This window comes from Mesoplodon mirus (assembly GCF_964341445.2).
Source record: "Mesoplodon mirus genome assembly, chromosome: 19".
NCBI classification, from domain to species: Eukaryota; Metazoa; Chordata; class Mammalia; order Artiodactyla; family Ziphiidae; genus Mesoplodon; species Mesoplodon mirus.
Genome location: NC_138995.1, coordinates 4,986,844 through 5,011,227, shown reverse-complemented (window position 1 = coordinate 5,011,227; position 24,384 = coordinate 4,986,844). Strand labels below are relative to the sequence as shown.

The 24,384-nt window shown below is 52.5% G+C and overlaps 1 protein-coding gene across 1 annotated transcript in view; it reads right to left on the bottom strand.

The window, feature by feature from the left end:
- SLC38A8 (solute carrier family 38 member 8) overlaps window positions 1-22,022 on the bottom strand; it is a 39,362-nt gene extending 17,340 nt beyond the window's left edge. Inside the window, exons 1-6 of the mRNA XM_082606153.1 lie at window positions 21,961-22,022; window positions 21,372-21,562; window positions 16,788-16,986; window positions 5,862-6,003; window positions 4,927-5,028; window positions 1,679-1,736 (exon numbers count right to left, since the gene is read on the bottom strand). Coding sequence (XP_082462279.1) covers window positions 1,679-1,736; window positions 4,927-5,028; window positions 5,862-6,003; window positions 16,788-16,986; window positions 21,372-21,560 — 690 coding nt within the window. The 5' untranslated portion in view covers window positions 21,561-21,562; window positions 21,961-22,022. The remainder of the gene's footprint in view (window positions 1-1,678; window positions 1,737-4,926; window positions 5,029-5,861; window positions 6,004-16,787; window positions 16,987-21,371; window positions 21,563-21,960) is intronic.
- Window positions 22,023-24,384: the final 2,362 nt, after the last annotated feature.

The following is a 24,384-nucleotide window of genomic DNA, read 5'->3' as shown; positions in this document are numbered from 1 at the left end:
CTGGGAGCAGAACCTGTACCCACAACCCGTGCTCCCACAGGCCTCTCCTTCCACCTCTGCGTGGGCTGGACGGGGTGCCCCGCTGCTAAGTGTGTGGGGAGGGGTGTGTTGGAACCGGAGCTCCCGATGACGCCAGCTGACCGCCCACGCCTTCCCCGCACAGCAGCCCCTCCAGCCTTGCACCACTCCTCACCCGGCTCCCTTCCACCTTCACTGGCGTCTAGTTCCCCCACCCCCAGATCCCTGACTCCCCAAGCTGGATCCTGGCAACCCTATCCCCGGCCTCGGCAACTAGTCCTCAGCCCCACCCCGGCCCTGCAATCCACAACCTTTGCCAACTCCCCCATCTCCGCATCCCGTGTCCCTGGAAACTGCAGCCCAGGCCTCGGTTGCTAGGAGAATGGGATGTGGGAGCCGAGGCAAAGGTGAGGGGGGCACCTCCTCACAAGCATCTGGAAAGCACCCCGCACCCCTGCCCAGCGTGAGCCTGCTACACCATATGGTGCTCGGGCACCCGAGAGAGGACCGGCTGAACGACATCCAAACGGCTGACAGCAAAATCATCGCCTTCCATCTTTCAAAATATTGGTTGTGCAGGAAGAAACGTGAGACATTCTGTAAGCGGCTTGCTAAGCCCCAGAAACGATACAGCGACTCATTTATAAAGAAGAGAAACGGAAATGTTTCAGACTTTTCTTTTCCCCAAGAAGTGGTTCTCAAAGAAACTATAAGCTGACGAACACAGAGGAGCTGGTTGATGAGCACAGGAAGAAGCCGCTCAGGCTACGAGGCTGAGGCACTGTCAACCCCGGGCCACTTTCCCTCGAGAACTGGATTTCACTGGGGGCGGTTTTGTTGTTGTCGTGGTGGGTAGGTGGTTGTCTTTAGGAGAGAGGCAAATCTTTCCTAAAATAAACGATGGAGGAAGCGAGTCAGCTGCCACCGGCTAGGAGACTGCGAGACACCAAGAGAGACCAGAAGGCGGGGAGCAAAGCTCAACCCCACCCCCGCCCCTCCAGCCCCGCCCAGCCCTCTGCAGCTCTCCGGCCTGAGACCCCTCCCACTCCGGGGCTCTCCAGCTGAAGCCCCACCCCTTCAAGCTGGCCACCTCCCACACATTCCTCAAGACTCCTCCCAGGCATCAGCGCCTGGAAAAGGGCATCTCTGAATCTGCCCCACCCAGCGCTGCGGCGGAAGCCCCTCCACTGGATTCCACGCACGGAATTCCCCACTCCATGCCATTCTATCAAAGTCTATATATTCTGCCCGGTACCGCCAGCTCCCCACACACCTTCCCGCCCTCCTAGCCGGCAAGCCTCCAGGGCCCCGCGGCAGAAGCCACCTGCACGAAGGCATTCTACGTAAGCAGGCCACTCCAGGTCCCCGGGCGTGGCGACTCGGCCGTGAGGACTTCGCAAAGGAGGGGACAGGTACCGGGCCCACACACTCGACCCCAGACCCAACAAACAAACGTGCTGCTGCTGGCTGTCGGCGGGGCCGGTTCCCAGCTCACGGAGCCCAGATGCCGGCCACGTGCACTGTCTCCCAAAGACAGCCCATCTCATCCTGGAACAAGTCCTCGAGCTCCTCCCGACAGGGAGGCCACACTCTCCTGGGGGAGCACGAGATCCCCAGAGCCTGCAAATGCCACCCTCTTCAACACAGACGCCAAGGTTACCTGAAATCCGAAGCAGATGGTGGGAAAGACACTAAATACGGAGGTCCAGGAGGAAGGACTGTAAAGAGATGAAAACGGGTGTTTGTTACAAAAAGTTAAACTCAGAGCAACCTTCAACTTGAAGATGAGGTTTCAACAATACCAGCAAGATGTAACTAAGCGTGACTATAAGACAGGTTTTAATAACCACGTCCACTGCCGGGTTTGGGGGGTTGGAAAAGGCTGCATGTTAAATGCTGCACTTTCTAAGTACATCTGTGCTGACATATGGTAACTTGACATTCTCCCTGCAGGCTCAACTTGGGCAGGGCGTGGCTAGGAGGAACTCCCAGCCTCCCTTGGAGGCTGCCTGTTCCCAGTGAGCTTAGGGGCTGGGGTGGTAGGGGGCACAGGCAGCATCCATCAAACAGACCCCAACAGGGCAAGGATGGTTTGACCTCTGTCCAAGCTGCCCAAGAGAACTGAGGTGTGCATGAGGCAGAATCTTCAGGTCAAGCCCTCTCAGTGGTCCCCACATGGTGGCCCTCCAGCTTGCTTTAATAAGCAGCTCTAGGTACCAGCCACCAGCATCTTTAGGGACATGTAGTAGAGGGAGCATCGACAGCACCCGCTATAGAACTGGGGTTTCCTGGTTGTGGAAGAATAGTGGGCCCCAAAGAGAGCCATGTCCTAATCCTGGGAACCTTACACGACACAAGGAACTCTGCAGATGTGAGGAAGCTCAGGACTTTGAGGTGAGAGATGACCCTGGAGGATCTAGGCCCAATGTAGCCCAAGGATCCTTGCAGTCAGAGAACCTTCCCCAGCTATGGTCAGAGGGAGCTGTGACCAGAGAAGCAGGGTGAGAGAGATGGAACCTTGCTGGCTTTGAAGATGGAGGAAGGGGCCCCGAGCCAAGGAATGTGGGCGCCTCTAGGAGCTGGAAACGGCAAGGAAACGGATTCCAATCTAGAGCTTCCAAAAGGAACACGGCCCTACTGACATCTTGATTTTAGCCCAGTGAGACCTATTCTGGACTTCTGATATCAGAACTGTAAGAGAGTAAATTTGTGTAGTTTTAAGTCACCAAGCTTGGCAGGAACGTGTCACAGCAGCCATGGGGAAAGTCACACGGTGGTATCTCCCTTCTGTGCTGCGCTCTGGCCGACTCCTAACTCTGGGTTCAGATCACGGAGCCTCCCCGCCAAGCCCTGCCTTCCTGGACTTTCCTCAACAGCACTGTCAGCCGATGGCCAGCTGCTTAGCACCCACACTCCCACGGCTCCATCTGCCTGCCCGCGTCCTCTGGGCCTCACGTGCTGTCCTCTCCTGTTCTTGTGGGTGAGACTGCCCGAGCTCCAGCCTTGGAGGCTGCATTTCCAGAGAGCAGGACCCTCCACTCCGCAGACTCAAGGCCACAGATGAGCAGTGGATCTGGCCCTCTTCTGATCAGTTTTCCTTCACTGCTGGATTATGCTGTCGCTGTGCCGTGGGCCACACGGGCCGTGGCCTCGGTGCCCTGGCTCCTTCCCCGTCTCCTGAACCCCATCCACCTGGGCCTTCAACCCCGCCTCCTGCCCTGACGAAGCTCAGCCACATCAAGAGCGGCCTCCGTGGCCAAATCAGGCGCCAGGGCTCAGCCCCGTGTGACCCAGAAGCAGCATCTGGTGGCGATCACCCCAACCTGCTTGAAATTTTGCTGACTTCTGAGACCCAGATTCTATGATCCTCTGTCCTGGGTTGTACAGTGTCCCCCTAGATTTATAGCCACTGGGAACCTCAGAATGAAATCTTATTTGGAAAAAGGGTCTTTGTAGATGTCATTGGTTCAATGAAGATGAGGTCATACTGAAGTAGGCTGGGAGTGAACCCAGCCACTGGGGTCCTTATAGGAAGAGTAAACACACAGGGCGGAGGCCGTGTGACCATGGGGGCCGCATCTGGAGCGAAGCATCTGCAGACCAAGGAAGGCCAAAGAGTGCCGGCAGCACCGACCCTGGGAGGGGCAGGAAGGACCCCCCACCCGGAGCCTCCAGAGGGAGCGCAGCCTTGCCCACACCTTGATTTTGGACTTCTAGCTTCCAGAACCAGGGGAGAAAGTTCTGCTGCTTTCAGCCACCCGGTTTGTGCTCATGTGTTACTACGAGCAGCCCCAAGAAGCTAACACATGCCCCTAACTCGCCATCCCTCTCCCTGATCCCCCAGGGCCTGGTGCGGGGCCACCAGCTCACAGTTCTCACCTGGGCTCCCGGCCTTACTTACACACCATCTCTGGGCTGATGTTCCTCTCTCCGGCCCAGGCCTCTCTGGACGCCAGGCGCCCAGTCTGACCAGCTCCCTGACCTCTTTATTTAGTGTCTCACAGCCGTCTCTAACCTAACACGTCCCCACCTGACCCCGCCCCGTCCCATCCAGCCCAGGAAACGGCATCGCCAGAGCTCAGAGTCACCCGGACTCCCTTCTCTCTCTCACTCCACTTCCCACCTATCCTCCAGGAGGGTCCACACGATTTGCGGGACCCGGTGCAAAACGAACATGCCGGCCCCTTGTTCAACAGCGGTTAAGCATTTCAGGATGGCGACAGCAGGGTGTTAAACCCAGTGCGGGGCCCTTCTTAGCGCAGGACCCTGGGTGACGTCACAGGTCACAGGCTCATGGAGCTGGCCTGCCGCCAGCCGATTTGATTTCAAGCCCCTGCTGTGATCAAAACCCTGCAGTGGCTTCCGTGCAAAACTGAAGTTCTCACCGCAGCTCCGCATCCCTAGAGGACACCCCCCCATGCCCACGCCCACTCTTGGCCTCGCTCAGGCTCATCGGGCCTCACTGGCCTCTGCCCCTGCATCTTGCTGGCTGGTTCTGCGGCCCCTAAGCTGCGGGGAACGCGTCTGCAACAGCCTAGGAGCCCCAGGCTGGTGGGGTGTCTAGCCCTTCCGTGTCCCTTAGCCTGTCCCCTGGCCTCACCAGTGATAGCGCTGTCGTTCTGAAGAAGGAAAGGAGCTTTTTTTTTGGCTGCACCGTGTGGCACGTGGGATCTTAGTTCCCCGACCGGGGCTTGAACCCACGCTCCCTGCAGTGGAAGCACAGAGTCCTAACCACTGGACCGCCAGGGAAGTCCCAGGAAAGGAGGTTTTGCTGAGTTCTACGGCATCAGAGACTTGAAGGATTTCACGGGACGAGCCAGGGCTCTGTGCAAACCATGGGCGGGGTCCGGGGGAGAAGCATCCCTCGGCCCTCACAGCAGCCCCGGGAAGCCATCTCCCAAGACTCACCTGGACGCCAGGCGGGGCTCACGAGCGAGGTCTCGGGGCCCGAGGTAGTACTGTGCCACGATGACCAGGGCCAGGTAGCAGGCGGCCAGCGTGCCTAGGATGCTAACACATGGACAGAGTGCAGCGTTAGGGGGCCTCTATGGTGAGGTGGGGCCTGGGGAGCCACACGGAGCAGGGTCTCAATGCCAGCTCTGCCCACACAGGCAAGGTGTCAGGCCGGTGTCTGGACTCCATTTCCCTATCTGCACAATGGGGACAGCGGGAAGAGCATTCCAGGCAGGCAGGGCCGGGCCGGGCTCAGGCCTAGCGGTCAGACCTGCGAGGCTGTGATCGCTACGGGCGGCCCCGTCTCTCCACCCACAGCCGCTGGGATTCAGCATCGAAGTCGGGACACTGCCCGCTGGGCCACAGCACAGGGGGAAGGAGGACCCTGACTCGGCTGGCGAGGGCTGGGGGTGCCCGGGGGGCAAGGGGGTCCTGCCCACTCTTTCTCTGCTCCATTTTGTTACATGACAGGGGAAAGCGGGTGGCACACTTGTGGGAAGACTTTTGCCAGACTTAATTTTTGCAAAAGCACATGGAGAGCCTCAGACTGTAAAATGGAAAAAAAGTGTGTGTGTGTGTGTGTGTGTGTGTGTGTGTGTGTGTGTCCGTGCCAGCATATGTGCGTGTGTGTGCAGAAAAAGTCTGCAGTCATTAAGTAACAAAATGTCAGCTGCAGGTCCTGTCATTACGGGTACTTTTCTTTCTCGCTTGTCTGTATTTTCTATCAGGCACATGTCTGACTTGTGTCATTACATTTTTCCTCCTGCAAACGGGGAGACCCGTGCCAGCAGCCCCTATCCCAGGCGGACAGAAACCACCCACCAAGCGCCCGCCGAGGTGGGGACCCAGCCCCAGCCATCGCCCTGCCAGGAAGGGACTGCAGCCCGTACCTTGTGTATTTCTGGAACCCGATCTCACGTGGGGCGGACAGGGGCAGGATGACCAGCATGGACAGCAGCGTCAGCGTGAAGTGCTGGTCGGTGTACCAGGGCTGCGGGGCTGGCGGGGCGCCGGGCAGGAGGAAGTCACACACTAGGGGGAGGGAGGGAAGGAGATGCAGTCAGCCCCGCGTGGCCCTCCCCCAGCTGAAGAGCCTAGGCTATGGGGTTCCCAGCTCTGGGTCCTCGGGTGGGGTCGCCGTGGGCACTGAGTCATCCCCGTGAGTTTAGAGGGATGGGATGACAAGCATGATGGGGACCTTGTCACGTGCCACCAGGACAGAGGGAACACGCTGTAGGAACTCATTCAACAGACCTTCACCGAGTTCCTTCCGCCCGGCAGGCGCTGCTCTAAATGCTGGAATCCACAGCAAAAGACACAACGGTCTGCCCTTGGGGCACCCAGGCCCTCCTGTTTGTAAAAGACCCTTCTTGTTTGCTCAAGAGCTCAAAGGGTGTGCACGGTGAAGTCGGGGCCTGGAATACATTTCCCCCCAAGAGCAGCCCAGGGCAGCCCCGTTATTAGATAGAGGAGAACTAGGGCGGGGCTCAGCTGGCCGCTTCTGCTCCACACCAGACAGGCTGGGGTCCCTCGGGGGTATTTGGCAGGGGGCGGGGCTGGAGGGTCCTCGATGGCTGCGCTCACACAGGGTGCCTGGTGGGGATGCCTGGGCTCCGCGGGGCCCTCCCTGCAGACCGTCCAGCAGGCTGGTCCACGACAGCTGGGGGGGGTCCCAAGCCCAAGGCGGAAGGTGCCGTCCTCTTAAAGGCCAGGCCTGGAACTGGCAGCGTCCCATTCGCCATCCTCCGCCAGGCCGAGCTGTCACGGAGCCCGCTCTGATCCCGGGGGAGGGGACACAGACCCCATCAACCTCTCAAGAGACGGAACACCTAAGAGTCTGGACCCGTTTTGATTCCACCACAGTAAGACGGAGAATTTGGAGTTATCAGATAGAAGAGGCTAGACAGGTGGGGGAGAGGGGAGAGCCGAGGGGAGATAGCAAGATGGCTCGAGGCCGGAAGCACGCGGATGGAGGGGCCGAGAGCCGGTTCCCGGCCCGCTCGGGGGTGCTGGCACTGGTGTTCCATAACCCTTCCTGTTCTCACCACGTGCTCCGTAACGCCAGCGGTGACAAGAGATCAACGGCCTGACCACAGTGGCTTGCTTCTACTGGAGTGACGCTACAGGACAGCTCCCCGTGGAGCTCAGGGTGCAGGGACCTCCCCTGAGGGAGGCAAGGCAGGCTTTCCTGGCCAGAGAGGCCAAGGGAATGCACGTACCCAAAGGTGCACAGAGATCTCCGTGAGTCCCAGGCCCCACGTGGCCGGGGATGGGGGGCAAGCCCTTCTTAGCCGTCTGGACTCCTGAAGCCAGGAAAGCCCCCCTCTGCCATCTGGGCTACGCAGCTCCTTCCTGAGCCCTCACTTTCCAGGCCACACCTTGGTGTCCTCGGCACCATCGTTTACAGCCATTTGTACGCGATGAATGTAATGACTCCATCAAAAACCCCAACCTCCCATTAGCCTTCAGCCCAAGTAACCTGGACTTGCCTTCAGAAAGACAAATCCCTAAATACCTAACCAGAAACACGCCAACGATGCTCTCTTCCCACCAGTCAATCCACCCAGAGCTGGGGTGGCATGCGTCCAGTCAATACTCTCTCCAGGTGGTCCACCAACTGAGCCCAGAACCTTCTCAACACAGCAGCCCCTCAGAACCCTTCGCAGCACAGCACCCCTCGGATCCTTCTCGACACGACAGCCCCTAGGACTGTTCTAAACATGGCAGCCCCTCAGAATCCTCCTCAGCGTGGCAGCTGCTAAGATTCTTCCCAACATAGTGGCCCATACTCAACACTGAGGCCCTCAAAAGCCTTCTCACATGACACCCCCTCAGAATCCATCTCAACAGGGAAGCCCTCAAAATCAGTTTCCACATGGCAGCCCCTAACACTCCCCTCCACACTGAGGGCCTCAGAGCCTCCTCCACACAGCAGCCCCCGAAATTATTCTCAACAGGGCACCCCCTCAACATCATTTTCAACATGGCAGCCCCTCAGACTCTTTCCCAACACGGCAGCCGCTCAGAATCCTCCTCCACACGACAGCCACTAAGTCCTTCTCAACGCTGAGGCCCTCAGGATCCTCCTCAACATGAAGAATCCTTCTCACGTGGCAGCCCAGTGACTCCTTCTCAAGACACAGCCCCTCACATTCCTTCCCACCACGGAAGCCCTTCAGAACCTTTCTGAACACTGCGGCCCTCAGAATCCTTCCCAACACAGCAGCTGCTAAGATTCTTCCCGACGTGGGAGCCCCTAGGATTCTTCTCCACACGGCAGCCACTAGACTCTTTCCCACACGGCATCACCTCAGGATCCTAGCTACACTGCGGTCCCCCAGATCCTGCCCAACAGCAGCAGCTGCCGTATAGGATCCTTCTGACATAGCAGCCCCTCAGGTCCTTCTCCACGTGGCAGCCCCTCCAACCTCTCAACATGGCAGGCTCCAAGAATCCTCCTCAAAACAGCAGCCCCTTAAAACCCTTTTCATCAAGGCAGGCCCTCCTGGTCCTTTCTACACGGCAGCCCCTCAGAATCCTTCTCAACACAGGAAACACTCAGAATCCTTCCACACACGGCAGCACATCAGATGCTCCCCAACACGACAGCCACTCAACAGGGCTGCACCTCAGGTCCTCCTCAACACAGCAGCTCCCCAAAATGCTCATCATGGCAGCCCCTAACAGCCTTCCAAACACAGCGGCCACAGAGAATCCTTCTCAACAAGGCGGCCCCTCACCGTCCTCCTAGCCACGGCAGGCCCTCAGAATCCTTCTCACCAAGACAGCACCGTAGACCCTTCTCACATGGTACCATCTGAGATCCTTTGCAAAACGGCAGCCTCTCCAAACACTTATCAACATGGCAGACCCTCACGATCCATCTAAACACAGCAGCCCCTCAGAATCTTTCCGACACGGCAGCCCCTCGGTTCCTTCTCAACACAGCAGTGCCCGAGAACCCTCCAAAACACGGCAGCCCCTAAGATTCTTCTCAACACAGACGCCCTCGGAATACTTCCCAACACGGCAGCTCCTACAGTTCTTCTCTGCGTGGCAACCCCTAGAATCGTTCTCACACAGTGGCCCCTCAAGTCCTCCTCAAAATGGCAGCCCCTCAGAATCCTTCCCAAACTGCACTTGCTAACATTTCTGTCAATATGGAGGCCCTTAGAACTCATCTCAATACAGCAGCCTCTCAGAATCTTTCCCAACATGGCAGCCCCTAAGATTCTTCTAAAGAAGGCAGCCCCTAGAATCCTTCTTACAAAGCAGCCCATCAGAATCCTTCCCATCACGGCGGCCCCTCAGATCCTTCCCAAGAAGTCAGGCCCTCAGATCCTTCCCAAGAAGTCAGACCCTCAGAATCCTTCTCAACACTGCAGCTGCTAAGATTCTTTCCAACAGGGCAGCCCCTAGTATCCTCCTCAAAAAGGCAGCTCCTAAGATTCTCCTCAACACGGCAGCCCCTAGAATCCTTCTCACAAAGCAGCCCATCACAATCCGTCCCATCACGGCAGCCCCTCAGATCCTTGCCAATAACTCAGGCCCTCAGAATCCTTCTCAACATGGCAGGACCTCGGAATTCATCGCAGCAGAGCAGCACCATCAGTTGACCAGAATTGAAATCTGACATGACCTCTACTTGCCACTGTCAGGCAGGGCATTTTTGTGCCAATTTACCCTCTGGGAGGTTCAGATCTACCAACTTTAATTTTTGTGGAGGACAGGAGTGCTTCCCACACACAGGAGCCTTTAATTTCCATATCCCTGCATCAGGGACCGTTTGTCATGGTTCAAGAGACAGAACAAATAGTAAACTGGTAGACCGAGATGCAACCATATCAGTCATTATTACATTCCAGGTAAAAGTCTAAATACGGGAATAAAGACACAGACCTACTTGAGAATGGACTTGAGGATATGGGGAGGGGGAAGGGTAAGCTGTGACAAAGCAAAAGAGAGGCATGGACATATATACACTACCAAACGTAAGGTAGATAGCTAGTGGGAAGCAGCCGCAGAGCACAGGGAGATCAGCTCGGTGCTTTGTGACCGACTGGAGGGGTGGGATAGGGAGGGTGGGAGGGAGGGAGACGCAAGAGGGAAGAGATATGGGAACAGATGTATATGTATGACTGATTCACTTTGTTATAAAGCAGAAACTAATAAAAAAAAAGGCAAAAATAAATAAATAAATAAATAAATAAATATGCCAATTAAAACCCGAGACTGTCAAGATGATAAAAAAGCAAGACCCGACCATATGCTGTCTACAAGAAGTGCATTTTAAAATTCCAAGGTTCACAGTAAAAGAGTGCGAAAAGAAATTCTGTGCAAACACTAATCTTAAGGACACTGGAGAGGTTATATTCACAGGTATATTCACAAAGCATTACAGAGACAAAAAGTGGAATTTCATAACAAAAAGGCAATTCACTGTGTGTGCTTATTAATAAGACAGATTCAAAAAACATGAGCAAAAAATTCATAGAATTAAAGGGAAAAGTAGACAAATCTGCCATCATAATTGGAGATTTTAACTCTCTCTCTCTCCCATAACCTGACAGAATAACTAGACTCCCCCACTGCCCCACTCCCACAAAAATCTGCAAGGCCATGGAAGATATGATCAAAGCTCTGGATCACCTTGACCTAATGGAGAGTTCTAGAACACTGTACCAAAGAACCACAGAATACACACCCTTTAAGAGCTCACCAAGACAGATCACATGCTGAGCCACAGAGTAAGGCTCAAATGCCAAAATTATACAGATGTGTTCTCTGACCATGGTGCACTTAAGGCAGAAACCAAAAAGGTGACATTCACAGAAAGATAGACAAGATGAAAAGGCAGAGGGCTATATACCAGATGAAGGAACAAGATAAAGCCCCAGAAAAGCAACTAAATGAAGTGGAGATAGGAAACCTTCCAGAAAAAGAATTCAGAATAATGATAGTGAAGATGATCCAGGAACTCAGAAAAAGAATGGAGGCAAAGATCGAGAAGATGCAAGAAATGTTTAACAAAGACGTAGAAGAATTAAACAGCAAACAGAGATGAACAATACAATAACTGAAATGAAAACTACACTAGAGGGAATCAATAGCAGAATAACTGAGGCACAAGAACGGATAAGTGACCTGGAAGACAGAATGGTGGAATTCACTGCTGCAGAACAGAATAAAGAAAAAAGAATGAAAAGAAATGAAGACAGCCTAAGAGACCTCTGTGACAACATTAAACGCAACAACATTTGCATTATAGGGGTCCCAGAAGGAGAAGAGAGAGAGAAAGGACCCGAGAAAATATTTGAAGAGGTTATAGTCGAAAACTTCCCTAACATGGGAAAGGGAATAGCCACCCAAGTCCAGGAAGCGCAGAGAGTCCCATACAGGATGACCCAAGGAGAAACATGCTGAGACACACAGTAATCAAACTGGCAAAAATTAAAGACAAATTGCTAAAAGCAGCAAGGGAAGAACGACAAATAACATACACGGGAACTCCCATAAGGTTAACAGCTGATTTCTCAGCATAAACTCTACAAGCCAGAAGGGAGTGGCATGATATACTTAAAGTGCTGAAAGGGAAGAACCTACAACCAAGACTACTCTACCCAGCAAGGATCTCATTCAGATTCGATGGAGAAATCAAAAGCTTTACAGACAAGCAAAAGCTAAGAGAATTCAGCTCCACCAAACCAGCTCTACAACAAATGCTAAAGGAATTTCTCTAAGTGGGAAACACAGAGAGGAAAAAGACCTACAAAAACAAACCCAAAACAATTAAGAAAATGGTAATAGGAACATACATATTGATAATTATCTTAAATGTGAATGTATTAAATGCTCCAACCAAAAGACACAGGCTTGCTGAATGGATACAAAAACAAGACCCATATATATGCTGCCTACAAGAGACCCACTTCAGACCTAGGGACACATTCAGACTGAAAGTAAGGGGATGGAAAAAGATATTCCATGCAAATAGAAATCAAAAGAAAGCTGGAGTAGCAATACTCATATCAGTTAAATAGACTTTAAAATAAAGAATGTTACAAGAGACAAGGAAGGACACTACATAATGATCAAGGGATCAATCCAAGAAGAAGATATAACAATTATAAATATATATGCACCCAACGTAGGAGCACCTCAATACATAAGGCAACTGCTAACAGCTATAAAAGAGGAAATCAATGGTAACACAATAATACTGGGGGACTTTAACACCTCACTTACACCCATGGACAGATCATCCAAACAGAAAATTGATAAGGAAACACAAGCTTTAAATGACACAATAGACCAGATAGGTTTAATTGATATTTACAGGACATTCCATCCAAAAACAGATTACACTTTCGTCTCAAGTGCACATGGAACATTCTCCAGGTTACATCACATCTTGGGCCACACATAAAGGCTCAGTAAATTTAAGAAAACTGAAATCATATCAAGCATCTTTTCTGACCACCATGCTATGAGATTAGAAATCAATTACAGGGAAAAAATGTAAAAAAACACAAATGCATGGAGGCTAAACAATATGTTACTAAATAACCAAGAAATCACTGAAGAAATCAAAGAGGAAATCAAAAAATACCTAGAGACAGGGCTTCCCTGGTGGTGCAGTGGTTGAGAGTCCGCCTGCTGATGCAGGGGACATGGCTTCGTGCCCCAGTCTGGGAAGATCCCACATGCCGTGGAGCGGCTGGGCCCGTGAGCCATGGCCGCTGAGCCCGTGCATCTGGAGCCTGTGCTCCTCAATGGGAGAGGCCACAACAGTGAGAGGCCCACGTACCGCAAAAAAGAAAAGACCTAGAGACAAATGATACTGAAAACACGACGATCCAAAACCTATGGGATGCAGCAAAATCAGTTCTAAGAGGGAAGTTTATAGCTATACAAGCCTACCTCAAGAAACAAGAAAAATCTCATATAAACAATCTAACCTTACACCTAAAGGAACTAGAGAAAGAAGAACAAACAAAACCCAAAGTTAGCAGAAGGAAAGAAATCATAAAGATCAGAGCAGAAATAAATTAAAGAGAAACAAAGAAAACAATAGCAAGGATCAATAAAACTAAAAGCTGGTTCTTTGAGAAGATAAACAAAATTGATAAACCATTAGCCAGACTCATCAAGAAAAAGAGGGAGAGGACTCAAATCAATAAAATTAGAAATGAAAAAGGAGAAGTTACAACAGACAATGCAGAAATACAAAGCATCCTAAGAGATTACTACAAGCAAATCTATGCCAATAAAATGGACAACCTGGAAGAAATGGACAAACTCTTAGAAAGGTATAACTTTCCAAGACTGAACCAGGAAGAAATAGAAAATATGAACAGACCAATCACAAGTCATGAAATTGAAACTGTGATTAAAAATCTTCCAACAAACAAAAGTCCAGGACCAGATGGTTTCACAGGTGAATTCTATCAAACATTTAGAGAAGAGCTAACACCCATCCTTCTCAAATTCTTCCAAAACATTGCAGAGGAAGGAACACTCCCAAAGTCATTCTATGAGGCCACCATCACCCTGATACCAAAACCAGACAAAGATACTACAAAAAAAGAAAATTACAGACCAATATCACTGATGAATATAGATGCAAAAATCCTCAACAAAATACTATCAAACAGAATCCAACAACACATTAAAAGGATCATACACCATGATCAAGTGGGATTTATCCCAGGGATGCAAGGGTTCTTCAATATACACAAATCAATCAATGTGATACACCATACTAACAAACTGAAGAAGAAAAACCATATGATCATCTCAATAGATGCAGAAAAAGCTTTTGACAAAATTCAACACCCATTTATGATAAAAACTCTCCAGAAAGTGGGCATAGAAGGAACCTACCTCAACATAATAAAAGCCATATATGACAAACTCACAGCAAACATCATTCTCAATGGTGAAAAACTGAAACCATTTCCTCTAAGATCAGGAACAAGACAAGGATGTCCACTCTCACCACTATTATTCAATATAGTTTTGGAAGTCCTAGCCACGGCAATCAGGAAAGAAAAAGAAATAAAAGGAATACAAATTGGAAAAGAAGTAAAACTGTCACTGTTTACAGATGACACGAAACTATACATAGAAAATCCTAAAGATGCCACCAGAAAACTACTAGAGCTAATCAATGAATTCGGTAAAGTAGCAGGATACAAAATTAATGCACAGAAATCTCTTGCATTCCTGTACACTAATGATGAAAAATCTGAAAGAGAAATTAAGGAAACACTCCCATTTACCACTGCAACAAAAAGAATAAAATACCTAGGAATAAACCTACCTAGGGAGACCAAAGACCTATATGCAGAAAACTATAAGACACTGATGGAAGAAATTAAAGATGATACCAACAGATGGAGAGATATACCATGTTCCTGGATTGGAAGAATCAATATTGTGAAAATGACTATACTACCCAAAGCAATCTACAGATTCAATGCAATCCCTATCAAACTACACATGGCATTTTTTACAGAACTAGAACAAAAAATTTTAAAATTTGTATGGAAACACAAAAGACCCCGAATAGCCAAAGCAGTCTTGAGGGAAAAAAGCGGAACTGGAGGAATCAGGCTCCCTGACTTCAGGCTATACTACAAAGCTACAGTAATCAAGACAATATGTTACTGGCACAAAAACAGAAATATAGATCAATGGATAGGATAGAAAGCCCAGAGATAAACCCACGCACCTATGGTCAACTAATCTATGATAAAGGAGGCAAGGATATACAATGGAGAAGAGACAGCCTCTTCAATAAGTGGTGCTGGGAAAACTGGACAGCTACATGTAAAAGAATGAAATTAGAACACTCCCTAACACCATACACAAAAATAAACTCAAAATGGATTCGAGATCTAAATGTAAGACTGGACACTAAAAACTCTTAGAAGAAAACATAGGAAGAACACTCTTTGACATAAATCACAGCAAGATCCTTTTTGATCCACCTCCTAGAGTAATGGAAATAAAAACAAAAATAAACAAATGGGACCTAATGAAACTTAAAATCTTTTGCAAAGCAAAGGAAGCTACAAACAAGACGAAAAGACAACCCTCAGAATGGGAAAAATATTTGCAAACGAATCAACGGTCAAAGGATTAATCTCCAAAATATATAAACAGCTCATGCAGCTCAATATTAAAAAAAAAACAAACAACCCAATCAAAAAATGGGCAGAAGACCTAAACAGACATCTCTCCAAAGAGGACATACAGATGGCCGAGAAGCACATGAAAAGCTGCTCAACATCACTAATTATTAGAGAAATGCAAATCAAAACTACAATGAGGTATCACCCCACACAGGTTAGAATGGGCGTCATCAGAAAATCTACAAACAACAAATGCTGGAGAGGGTGTGGAGAAAAGGGAACCCTGTTGCAATGCTGGTGGGAATGTAAATTGTTACAGCCACTATGGAGAACAGTATGGAGGTTCCTTAAAAAACTAAACATAGAATTACCATATGACCCAGAAATCCCACTACTGGGCGTATACCCAGAGAAAACCATAATTCAAAAAGACACATGCGGGCCTCCCTGGTGGCGCAGTGGTTGAGAGTCCGCCTGCCGATGCAGGGGATACGGGTTCGTGCCCCGGTCTGGGAGGATCCCATATGCCGCGGAGCGGCTGGGCCCGTGGGCCATGGCCGCTGGGCCTGCGTGTCCGGAGCCTGTGCTCCGCAGCGGGGGGGGCCACAGCAGTGAGAGGCCCGCATACAGCAAAAAAAAGAAAAAAAAAAAAAAAAAAAAAAAAAAAAAAAAAAAAGACACATGCACCCCAATGTTCATTACAGCACTCTTTACAATAGCCAGGTCATGGAAGCAACCTAAATGCCCATCGACAGACAAATGGATAAAGAAGATGTGGCACATATATACAATGGAATATTACTCAGCCATAAAAAGGAACGAAATTGGGCCATTTGTAGAGACGTGGATGGATCTAGAGACTGTCATACAGAGTGAAGTAAGTCAGAAAGAGAAAAAATATATCATATATTAACACATATATGTGGAACCTAGAAAAATGGTACAGATGAACCAGTTTGCAGGGCAGAAATTAAGACACAGATGAAGAGAACTAACGTATGGACACCAAGTGGGGAAAGTGGTGGTGGGGGGGTGGTGGTGGGATGAATTGGGAGACTGGTGTGGACATGTATACACTGATGTGTATAAAATTGATGACTAATAAGAACCTGCTATATAAAAAAAATTTTTTTAAAGAAACAAAAAGGCAACTAGAAAACTCCCAAATAATTGGAAATTGAATCACACAATTCTAAACATCCCATGAGTCAAACAGGAAATCATAGCAAAAATTAGCAAAGGATTGAATGGAATACAAGTGAAATCAGAACATATCAAAATTGGTAAGACGCAGCCAAAGTGCTTAGCGGGAAATTGTTAGTGGGGGGACCAGAGGCCAAGGGAGCATGGGGCTGAGAGTCTGACACCCCCAAATTCAAGGTGTTACTGGTTCTCTCTCACAGGGGTGTCTCTGCAGTTGGTGCCACCTCCCCGTCTGTAAAATGAGTCCCCACTGGACCCCCAGCACAGCTCCGTCCAGCTCCTTGACTCTCACTGTGGTGGTAATTACTAACCCTGCACCTCCCTTCGCCACGAGACATTAGGAGCTGGGGGTGGTCTCGGCCTCTGCTGCTTGCCAAGGGCCCGAGCCCTATGTCCACATCCTGCTCATCCACCAGGAGCTCAGGAGACCCGAGCTCCACACCCGGGGTCACCCCTGACTCCAGGGCAGGTACTTACACTTCTCCAGCTGGTCCCCGATCACCCTGAGGAAGGCCACGGAGATCATGAGCATGTTGATGATGAAGCAGGCCTCACACAGCTTCCTGATGGTGGGGCCACACAGCCCTCCGACCACGCCCTGGTAGGTGGCCTGGCCACTGACGGAGGCGGCATAGCCCAGGATAACCAGCCCACTGATCAGGAAGACCAAGGAGACCTGCAGAACAGGACCATGGGGCCAGGCGTGCCCACAACTGCCCCCCCCAGAATGCTGATACCACTCCCTCTGGGTCTCACCTGCAGAGGCCACGGCTGCCTACAGCCTAGGGCCTCTACCTGACAAGCGACCAGCCCCCTCCCTTGAAACCAGAGCTGCAAAGCGGGTGGATTCTAGAGGCCGCACTGGCTCTACATCTGTGAATCTGGGGTTCCCACCACTCCACACCAGTTGGACAAATGAGGCATCAGAAACTGAGTTTAAATTACTTTCCTAAGATCACATGCGCTGCAGGTGAAGAGTCATAAAGCATGGTGGTTAGGAAGCAGGCATACTTGGTTTCAATTCCAACTCTGCCACTCACCTGCTCTGTGGCATGAGGCCCACCATCAACCTCTGTTTTCCCATCTGTGAAATGGGGATGATACCATCTACCTTACTGGAGGGTTGTGATGCATTTGCTTTAAACAAGGCACATAACTCACTCAGCTCAGTGCCTGGCACATGGTAACTGCTCAAGAAATGATGGTCATTCTTGTTCTCCAGACTCCCTCTCCAGTGCTCTGTTGGAATTTTTTCCAACACTGAAAAATTTTCAAACATCTAGGACAGTTGGAAGAATTTTACAACGAACGCCATGTACCCACTACCTAGCTTCTACTAGGAGCAGATCAGTGTGCTTATTTTATCACATCTCTACCATGCATCCATGTGACCATCTAAACTTGGGGGTATATTTCAAGGCAAGTTGTGGATATTAATCAGCATACTTCCCCCTAAAGATGTGAGCATGCATATCGTTAATTAGAGCTTGATGTTTGTTTATAGTCCTTCTCTCTTGTAAGATAAAATTTACACACAGTGATATGCACAGTCTTAAGTGTATATCAGTATATCACTGGAAGGGGTATAACCAACGTACACGTGCAACCTAAACCCCTACCAAGACACAAAATGTTACCACGTCCCCGAAGTCCCCTCCTGTCCCTTCCCAGGCACTTTCTGTCCCTGTGCCCAGAAAAAAAAAAACACTCTAATAATTTTTCTGCTTTCATCCATTTTCTTATCTGGCTTTCCACTGAGCGGTAACGTTTGTGAGGGCCAGCCCTATCAGGCACGTCGGTAAAGTTTATTCCTATTTTTGCCAAGTGCTATTTCACTGTGTGGATAGAATCACAATTGGCTGATCCAGTCCCCTGTTGCCAGACATCTGGGCTGTTCTTCGTGTTTGTCTACTATGAATAAAGAGCTGAGCATTCTAGAATAAGTGATTTTGAGGACCCACGTTTCCTTCTCCTGGACACACACCGAGGAGTGGAATTCCTGGGTGTCAGGGTAGATGTGTGTTCAACTCTGGCAATTTCTTACAAACTGCTTTCCAAATCATCTGCGCCACTTGACAACCCCCCCGCACCGCCCCCACCACCTCAACTGATGCATTTGAGACCCACTTGCCCCACGTAGTTAAATGTTTTTGAGCCTCTCCAGGATGGACGGCTACCTGTCCCTAAGCTGGACCTGGTCTCCACGGCCAAACTCCCCTCCCACATTTCTATGGAGGAGAACAATGCAGGAGCTGTGAGGTGCTCAGCCAAGAAGCCCGGGGAGAGCCAGCATGGCCATCTTCAGACACGGTTCGTGCCCCTGACCAGCAGACTCGTTCTTACACCAGCAGCCAAAACTAGGGCTGCTGAAGGAAACATGTAACTGGACCGCCTGAGAGAATCTTGAAAGTTCAGAGCCAGGAGGAACATGCACGCTCCCTCTAGCCCCTCGACCTCTGCCCATGCGGGTTCCTCTGCCTGGAACACCGCCCCCCCCCACCCACCTCCACCACTGTCCCTCAGCTGGGGAACTCCTACTCTTCGCCCCTCCTCTCCAAGGTCACCTCCTCCGGGAAGCCTCCCCACACTTCACCCCCGAGGTGGGCTCAACCCTCCGTTTCTGGCAGAACCACAACTTTCGTGGGCCCACTTTTTTCCCCGTGGTGGGTCGAATCCCCCAAAAGGTTTGTCTACATCCTAATCTCCAGAACCTGTGAAAGGGACTTATTGGCAGCCATCTTGGCAGATGCAAATAATGAACATGTAATTAAATGAAAAGGGTCTTTGCAGGTGAAATTAAGGATCTTGAGATGAGGTCATTCTGGATGAACCAAGTGGGCCTTAAATCCAACAAGTGTCCTAATAAGAGACAGAACAGGAGGAGACACAGAGAAAGCGTGTGGCGATGGGGCAGAGATTGGAGTGACGTGGCCACAAGCCAAGGAACGCCTGGAGCCCCCAGGAGCTGGAGAGGCGGGAAGGACCCCGCCGACACCTTGATTCGGACTTGCAGTCTCCAGGACTGGGAGAGAATACACTTCTGTTGTTTTATGCTGCCCAGGCTGTGGTCCTTGGGTGCAGGGGCCTGAGGCCACATACTCAACTGTGCATACAGTGTGCGGATGCCTGTCCACCAGACTCTAAGCTCTATGGAGACTGGGATCATGTCTTTTTTGCTTACCGTTTAGCCCCAGAAAAGCACCCAGAACATAGCAGGTGCTTCGTAGGTATTTGGGGATGAAAGGAAGGGAAGGGGGGTGGGGGGTCAGGCTGAGCCTCTGCCAGTGAAGGTGCGTCTCTGCTAACGCACTGAGCTGTCCACGCAGGAGTGGCTGGCCCTCGAGACGGTCCCTGAGCCTCTTACCAGCCAGTCAGCAAAGAGCCCTTACAGCCCCTGGCCAGGCGCACCTCTCTTTGGAGCCAAGAAGGGTCCAGGCTCGTTAATTTCATTAAACTTCCAGTGCTCATGGGGCCATTAGAGACCTAAAACCTCACACCACTGACCTCCCAGGGGCAGGGATCTTTAAACATTCCTCCCGTCCGAGGGGAGGCCTTATAACTGGGGACACGGCAGGAGTCTCACTGGCTAAGAGGAGGGGAGAGTCAGGAAATGATGGGGGAGGTGCTGATTACCAGCCTGACTTCCTCCCTTGTTGGGAGTTTCCACTTATTCATATTTGGGGTCCTCTCTCCTGCAGGCTGCCTGCCTGCTCAAGATGGGATCTGTAGACCATCCTGTGCAAAGAGCAAGCCACCCCAGCAGCATCCGTGTTACCCGGGAGTCTGTCAGAGATGCACGATCTCAGGCCCACCCAAACCTGGGCAGTGGGCATCCATACTCCTGTAAGGTGCCGGGAGACCCCGCACGGAGCCTGGGGAGCAGTGCGCCACGTCCCTGCCTCAGCCCTGCCTGGCGTCCTCGGACTGGTCCGTCTGTGCCTGACCACGGACCCCATGCGGGCCCCATCCGCTCTATCGCTGACCCTTTGCGGCTGGAGGTCGGGCTCCCTGTTCCGGAAGCGCGGCCTTTCTGCCGCACGCATCCAAACACCGCTCTGTTGCCCATCACGTGCACCTGGACAAGCTGGGGCTCAGCGGCGCCTTGGAGGGGACTTCTCTGCCCCCCTCCCACTCCCACAGATGTCATCCCACCCGTCACACTGCCCACCATCTGACACTGTGTCATTCGACTTCTTGAATCTTGTCCAAGTTCCCTGTTAGAACAAGCTTCACAAGGACGGAGACCACACTGTCTCAGCCACTCGGCGCCAGACAGGCACTCAGCCAGCATGGGGGTGGCACGGGTTACACCGGACACTACACAGGGGAGCATCTGGCAGCTTCCAGAAGTACAAGAAAGGCCCTGTGGGCCCACCAATGGGGCCATTATCAGCCAGCTGCCAGAAAAAAGCACTCGAGATGATGCCCGTCAAAGAGCTTACCACGAAATGCCTGATTGCGATCAGCTCAAGGAAAAGATTGCTAATAAAATGAAGCTGTGCTAATCAGCAGCTCTTTCCCGCTGAGGATGGTTGGGCCCTGGAACTTTCTGGGAAGGGAGAGAGTTCAGGCTCCACACTCAGCCAGCAGAACTGGCCAAACACCGCTGACACCGGGCAGGTTGGAGGCGTCACAGCGGCCTCAGTCCCGACCTGCCCACGAGATTTGGGTTTTCACTGTGGAGCCGAGACCGGGAGGCAAGAGAAGTCAATCAGTGGCTCGGAGACAGCGCCTCCCCAGCTAAAAGGCCAGGTTCATTGGCTACAGGTGTGGAGCGCTCCGCACGGACCAAGCACGCCTCTACCTTCCCCCCTCCCCACACCCCGCCTGGCTGCGAGGCCCTCAGCCAAAGAGAGGATGCTCTCGGCCCGGGTCTACAGGGGGATTCCCTCCTCCCTTCGTGAGCTGAGCGGGATGGAAAACCAAAAGCCACAGGAGTAATTTCGGAGACAGGCAGCTCTGCAAAAGCAACGCCCAGGGCTCTAGCTGGAAAAATTAAATTAAGCTCCTACCTGCCCCCGGAGACCCGCCCCTGCCCGAAAATACTCCCCAGGGGCTTACCAGCTCCACTAGGAAAGCGGGGGCCACCCCACCCGCCTTGTGGAAGGCCCACGGGAAGCTGAGTAGGCCGGCGCCTAGCGCGGACTTCAGGAGAATGAAGACAGCGCCCAGTGAGGACAGACTGGGGCGGGCGGCCGTGGGGACCGGCTTTTCCGAAAGGCCTCTGTCTCCTGGGGTCTGTCCCTCCATGGCTAAAAGCAGCAGAGGGGCAGAGAGAGGGGGTGGTCCTGGCACCGTCTTCCCAGTTCACGGCACCCTTCTCCAGCTGGGATGCGTCTCTCCTCAATCCAGCCAGAGCCAAGACGCCTGTCCCAACCACCCCAGCCTCTGTACCTCTCTTCCCGAGCATCTGCTCCCCCCTTTCCAAAGCGTTATGCAACCACCTGCCCCCCAGCTTCCGGTCCTCACGCCTTTCCCCTCAACCAACGCTGCCCCCCGCAACTTCCAACCTTGTCTATGGGCACTCTTGCCCTCCCACCCGCTTTCTGTTCCAAATTCCAAATTCCTTCCTCCCCGTGGCTGTTCTCACCCACCCACCCGTCTCCAGGCCAACTTCCACAGCGAAGGGGCTCCAGCCCCTGGTCCTTACCGCCAAGTCCAATCTTCAAGGCGACAGACAGTCCTGGGCCATCAGGGACGGAGACGCGGGCTCGCTTCGGAGGACCCAGAGGGGTGGGAGGAAGGCTCTAGCTCCACCGGGGTGGGCAAATGAGTCATGAATTATGGGGTCCCTAGAGAGCACGTGCTGGGGTCACGTCCCCGAGCCTAGGAGGACACGGGCAAGAGGTCAGGGCCACCCGTCACACAAACTCGTAGCTTCTGAGACTTCTGGCCTGAGCACGGGAGTCTTAAGACTCCCGGGGGCGGGGCCTTCCCGGCCACCCCGAGGGTTAGAGGGAGCTCAGCTGGGAGAGATCAGGGAGCCTGCACCGAACTCACCATCTCCAATGCCTCCTCTCAGGATGCCTCCCAGGCCCCCTACCCCCATCTGTCACTTGCTAGGGGCGCCGAGCCTAGTTTCCCATCTGCAGAAGGGGGTCCGTGTGCCCTCCTCGGGGGGCTGTAGACTCACGCATGCAAAGGCCCAGGCCGTCAGCAGGCCCTTCCTGGAGAGGCGCCCCAGGCGGATGAGCACGGGAATCACCTGGGGTCTTGTTAACAGGCAGATGCTGATTCGTCCCACCTTGGGTGGAGCCGAGACTCCACGTTTCTCGCGAGCTCTGCGGAGGTGTTGCTGGTCCCCGGGCCACACTTTGAGTAGAGACTACCTCTCCGACCCGATATAGTCGGCTAGGGTGGCAGAATGCCGGAAACGGTCCCAACCCGGAAAACACAGCCCCGTGAAGTGTTTATTCCTGGCGCCCAGGCTCCAATCCCCCCGAGAGCACGTTAAAACACCGAGTGTGGGATCCATCACCAGCGTTTCTGACTCAGGGAGTCCGGGGCCCCTTCCTGAGAACTGCTGCTGTCAGTTAAACACGTTCAACGCCTCCCCCAATCAGTCCTTCTCCGTCGAGATCGGCACCAAACGCTTTGCTCGTGTGGCCTCAAGCCCCTGACCGTGCCCCCTCCCTGCAGCGGCTCCGTTTATCCTTTGCGGGTTCTGCTCCATGTGCTGAGTGGCCAGCCTGGCTGCGGGCTCCAGGGGAAAGGGAGCCCGGAGCTGGACGGCGTCGCGGGCCGCAGTTCTGCTGCGACCATGTGAGCGGTGCTCACCGTGACCCGGGCCTTGCAGCAAGCGCTCCCCGCGTCCTCACTCTGAATCCCGAGGGCTGTCACCGCGGTCCGTAGAGCGCAGGGCTCCCGCGGGTGGGGCAAGAGGCTCAAAACGTGAGCGCTGGCCAGGGCCAGGGCTGGAAATCAGCCCCGAGTGTGTGTCATCTCAAAGCCAGCAGTGTCACGCTGGCTCCTGCACCCGCCCGGACCCTGATGGTGCCCGGATGGGAGCGGACACGTAAGGGAGGGAATGAATGGGTGAGCAGACGGCAGGATGTGAGGGGCTGGGGCTCACCCCTCCGGAATTCACATGGCTCTCCCCCCACATCCACCCCGAGGCAGTGAGAAAGGAGATCAAGGGCCCTCAGAGCGGCCTCGCTTTGTACTCCTTAATCTCGGCTCTGGGCGCCCGGGGCACCCCCCTGGCCCGCCTGGGTCCCTCATTAGCTGCCCATTAACGTGCATGACTTAGAAATTGGCCACTGGGCTGTGAAATTCCACTCAATGGGGAAAACCTCTTAATTCTGAGGGGCTTTGATTTGCACTCTGCCCAGTCTCAGGGCTGTGTGACCTTTCCCGGGGAGGAGAGGTGCCCGTGGGGCCCCATCTGTGTGGGTGGGCAGCCCTGGTGGCACACGGGGCTCAGCCCAGCACCCCGCATCGCCCCCAGGGGAGCACCTGTCAAGGGATGTTCCAGGGTCCCTCCTTTCCGTCTCCACGGAGTCCTGGTCACCTGACAGGTTGGGAACTTCAGGGAGAAAGTGACCTCAGTTCATTTCCGCAAACCTTTGTCTCACCCTTTAGAAAGTTCTGGAAGACAGACCGGGGCAGGGGTCGGGGGGTGGGGTGGTCTCAGCAACCAGAGTGCCTAGGACTGAGATCCAGGCCTCACCGGGGTCCCCTGTGATAACAGCCCCTCTACCCTGCAGGACCCTTAGGAGGACCCAGTGAGAAGAAGGTTACTGTTGTTGAAATACGCACGGGGCAAATCCCATGATCTGTACATGTCTGTGTTTTTACCTCCACCCGCTTCTGAGCTTCTAGGACAATGCTCTGAACCTGGGCTGCACAACACCCGAGGGACCCTTCAAACTGCAGGCGCCAGGCCCACCCTCAGAGCTTCGGATGAAGCTGGTCTGGATGGGCCGGGCACCAGGTTTTCTATAAAGCTCCCCAAGAGGTGTTCACATGCCGTGAGGAGGAGGAGGTCAGCCCTGGGCGCCTGGGCTCACAGCCCCTGCTCAGCCGCAGCCCTGTGCCCCGGCTTGGCCCCCAGAAGCAAGGGAGTGTGCATATG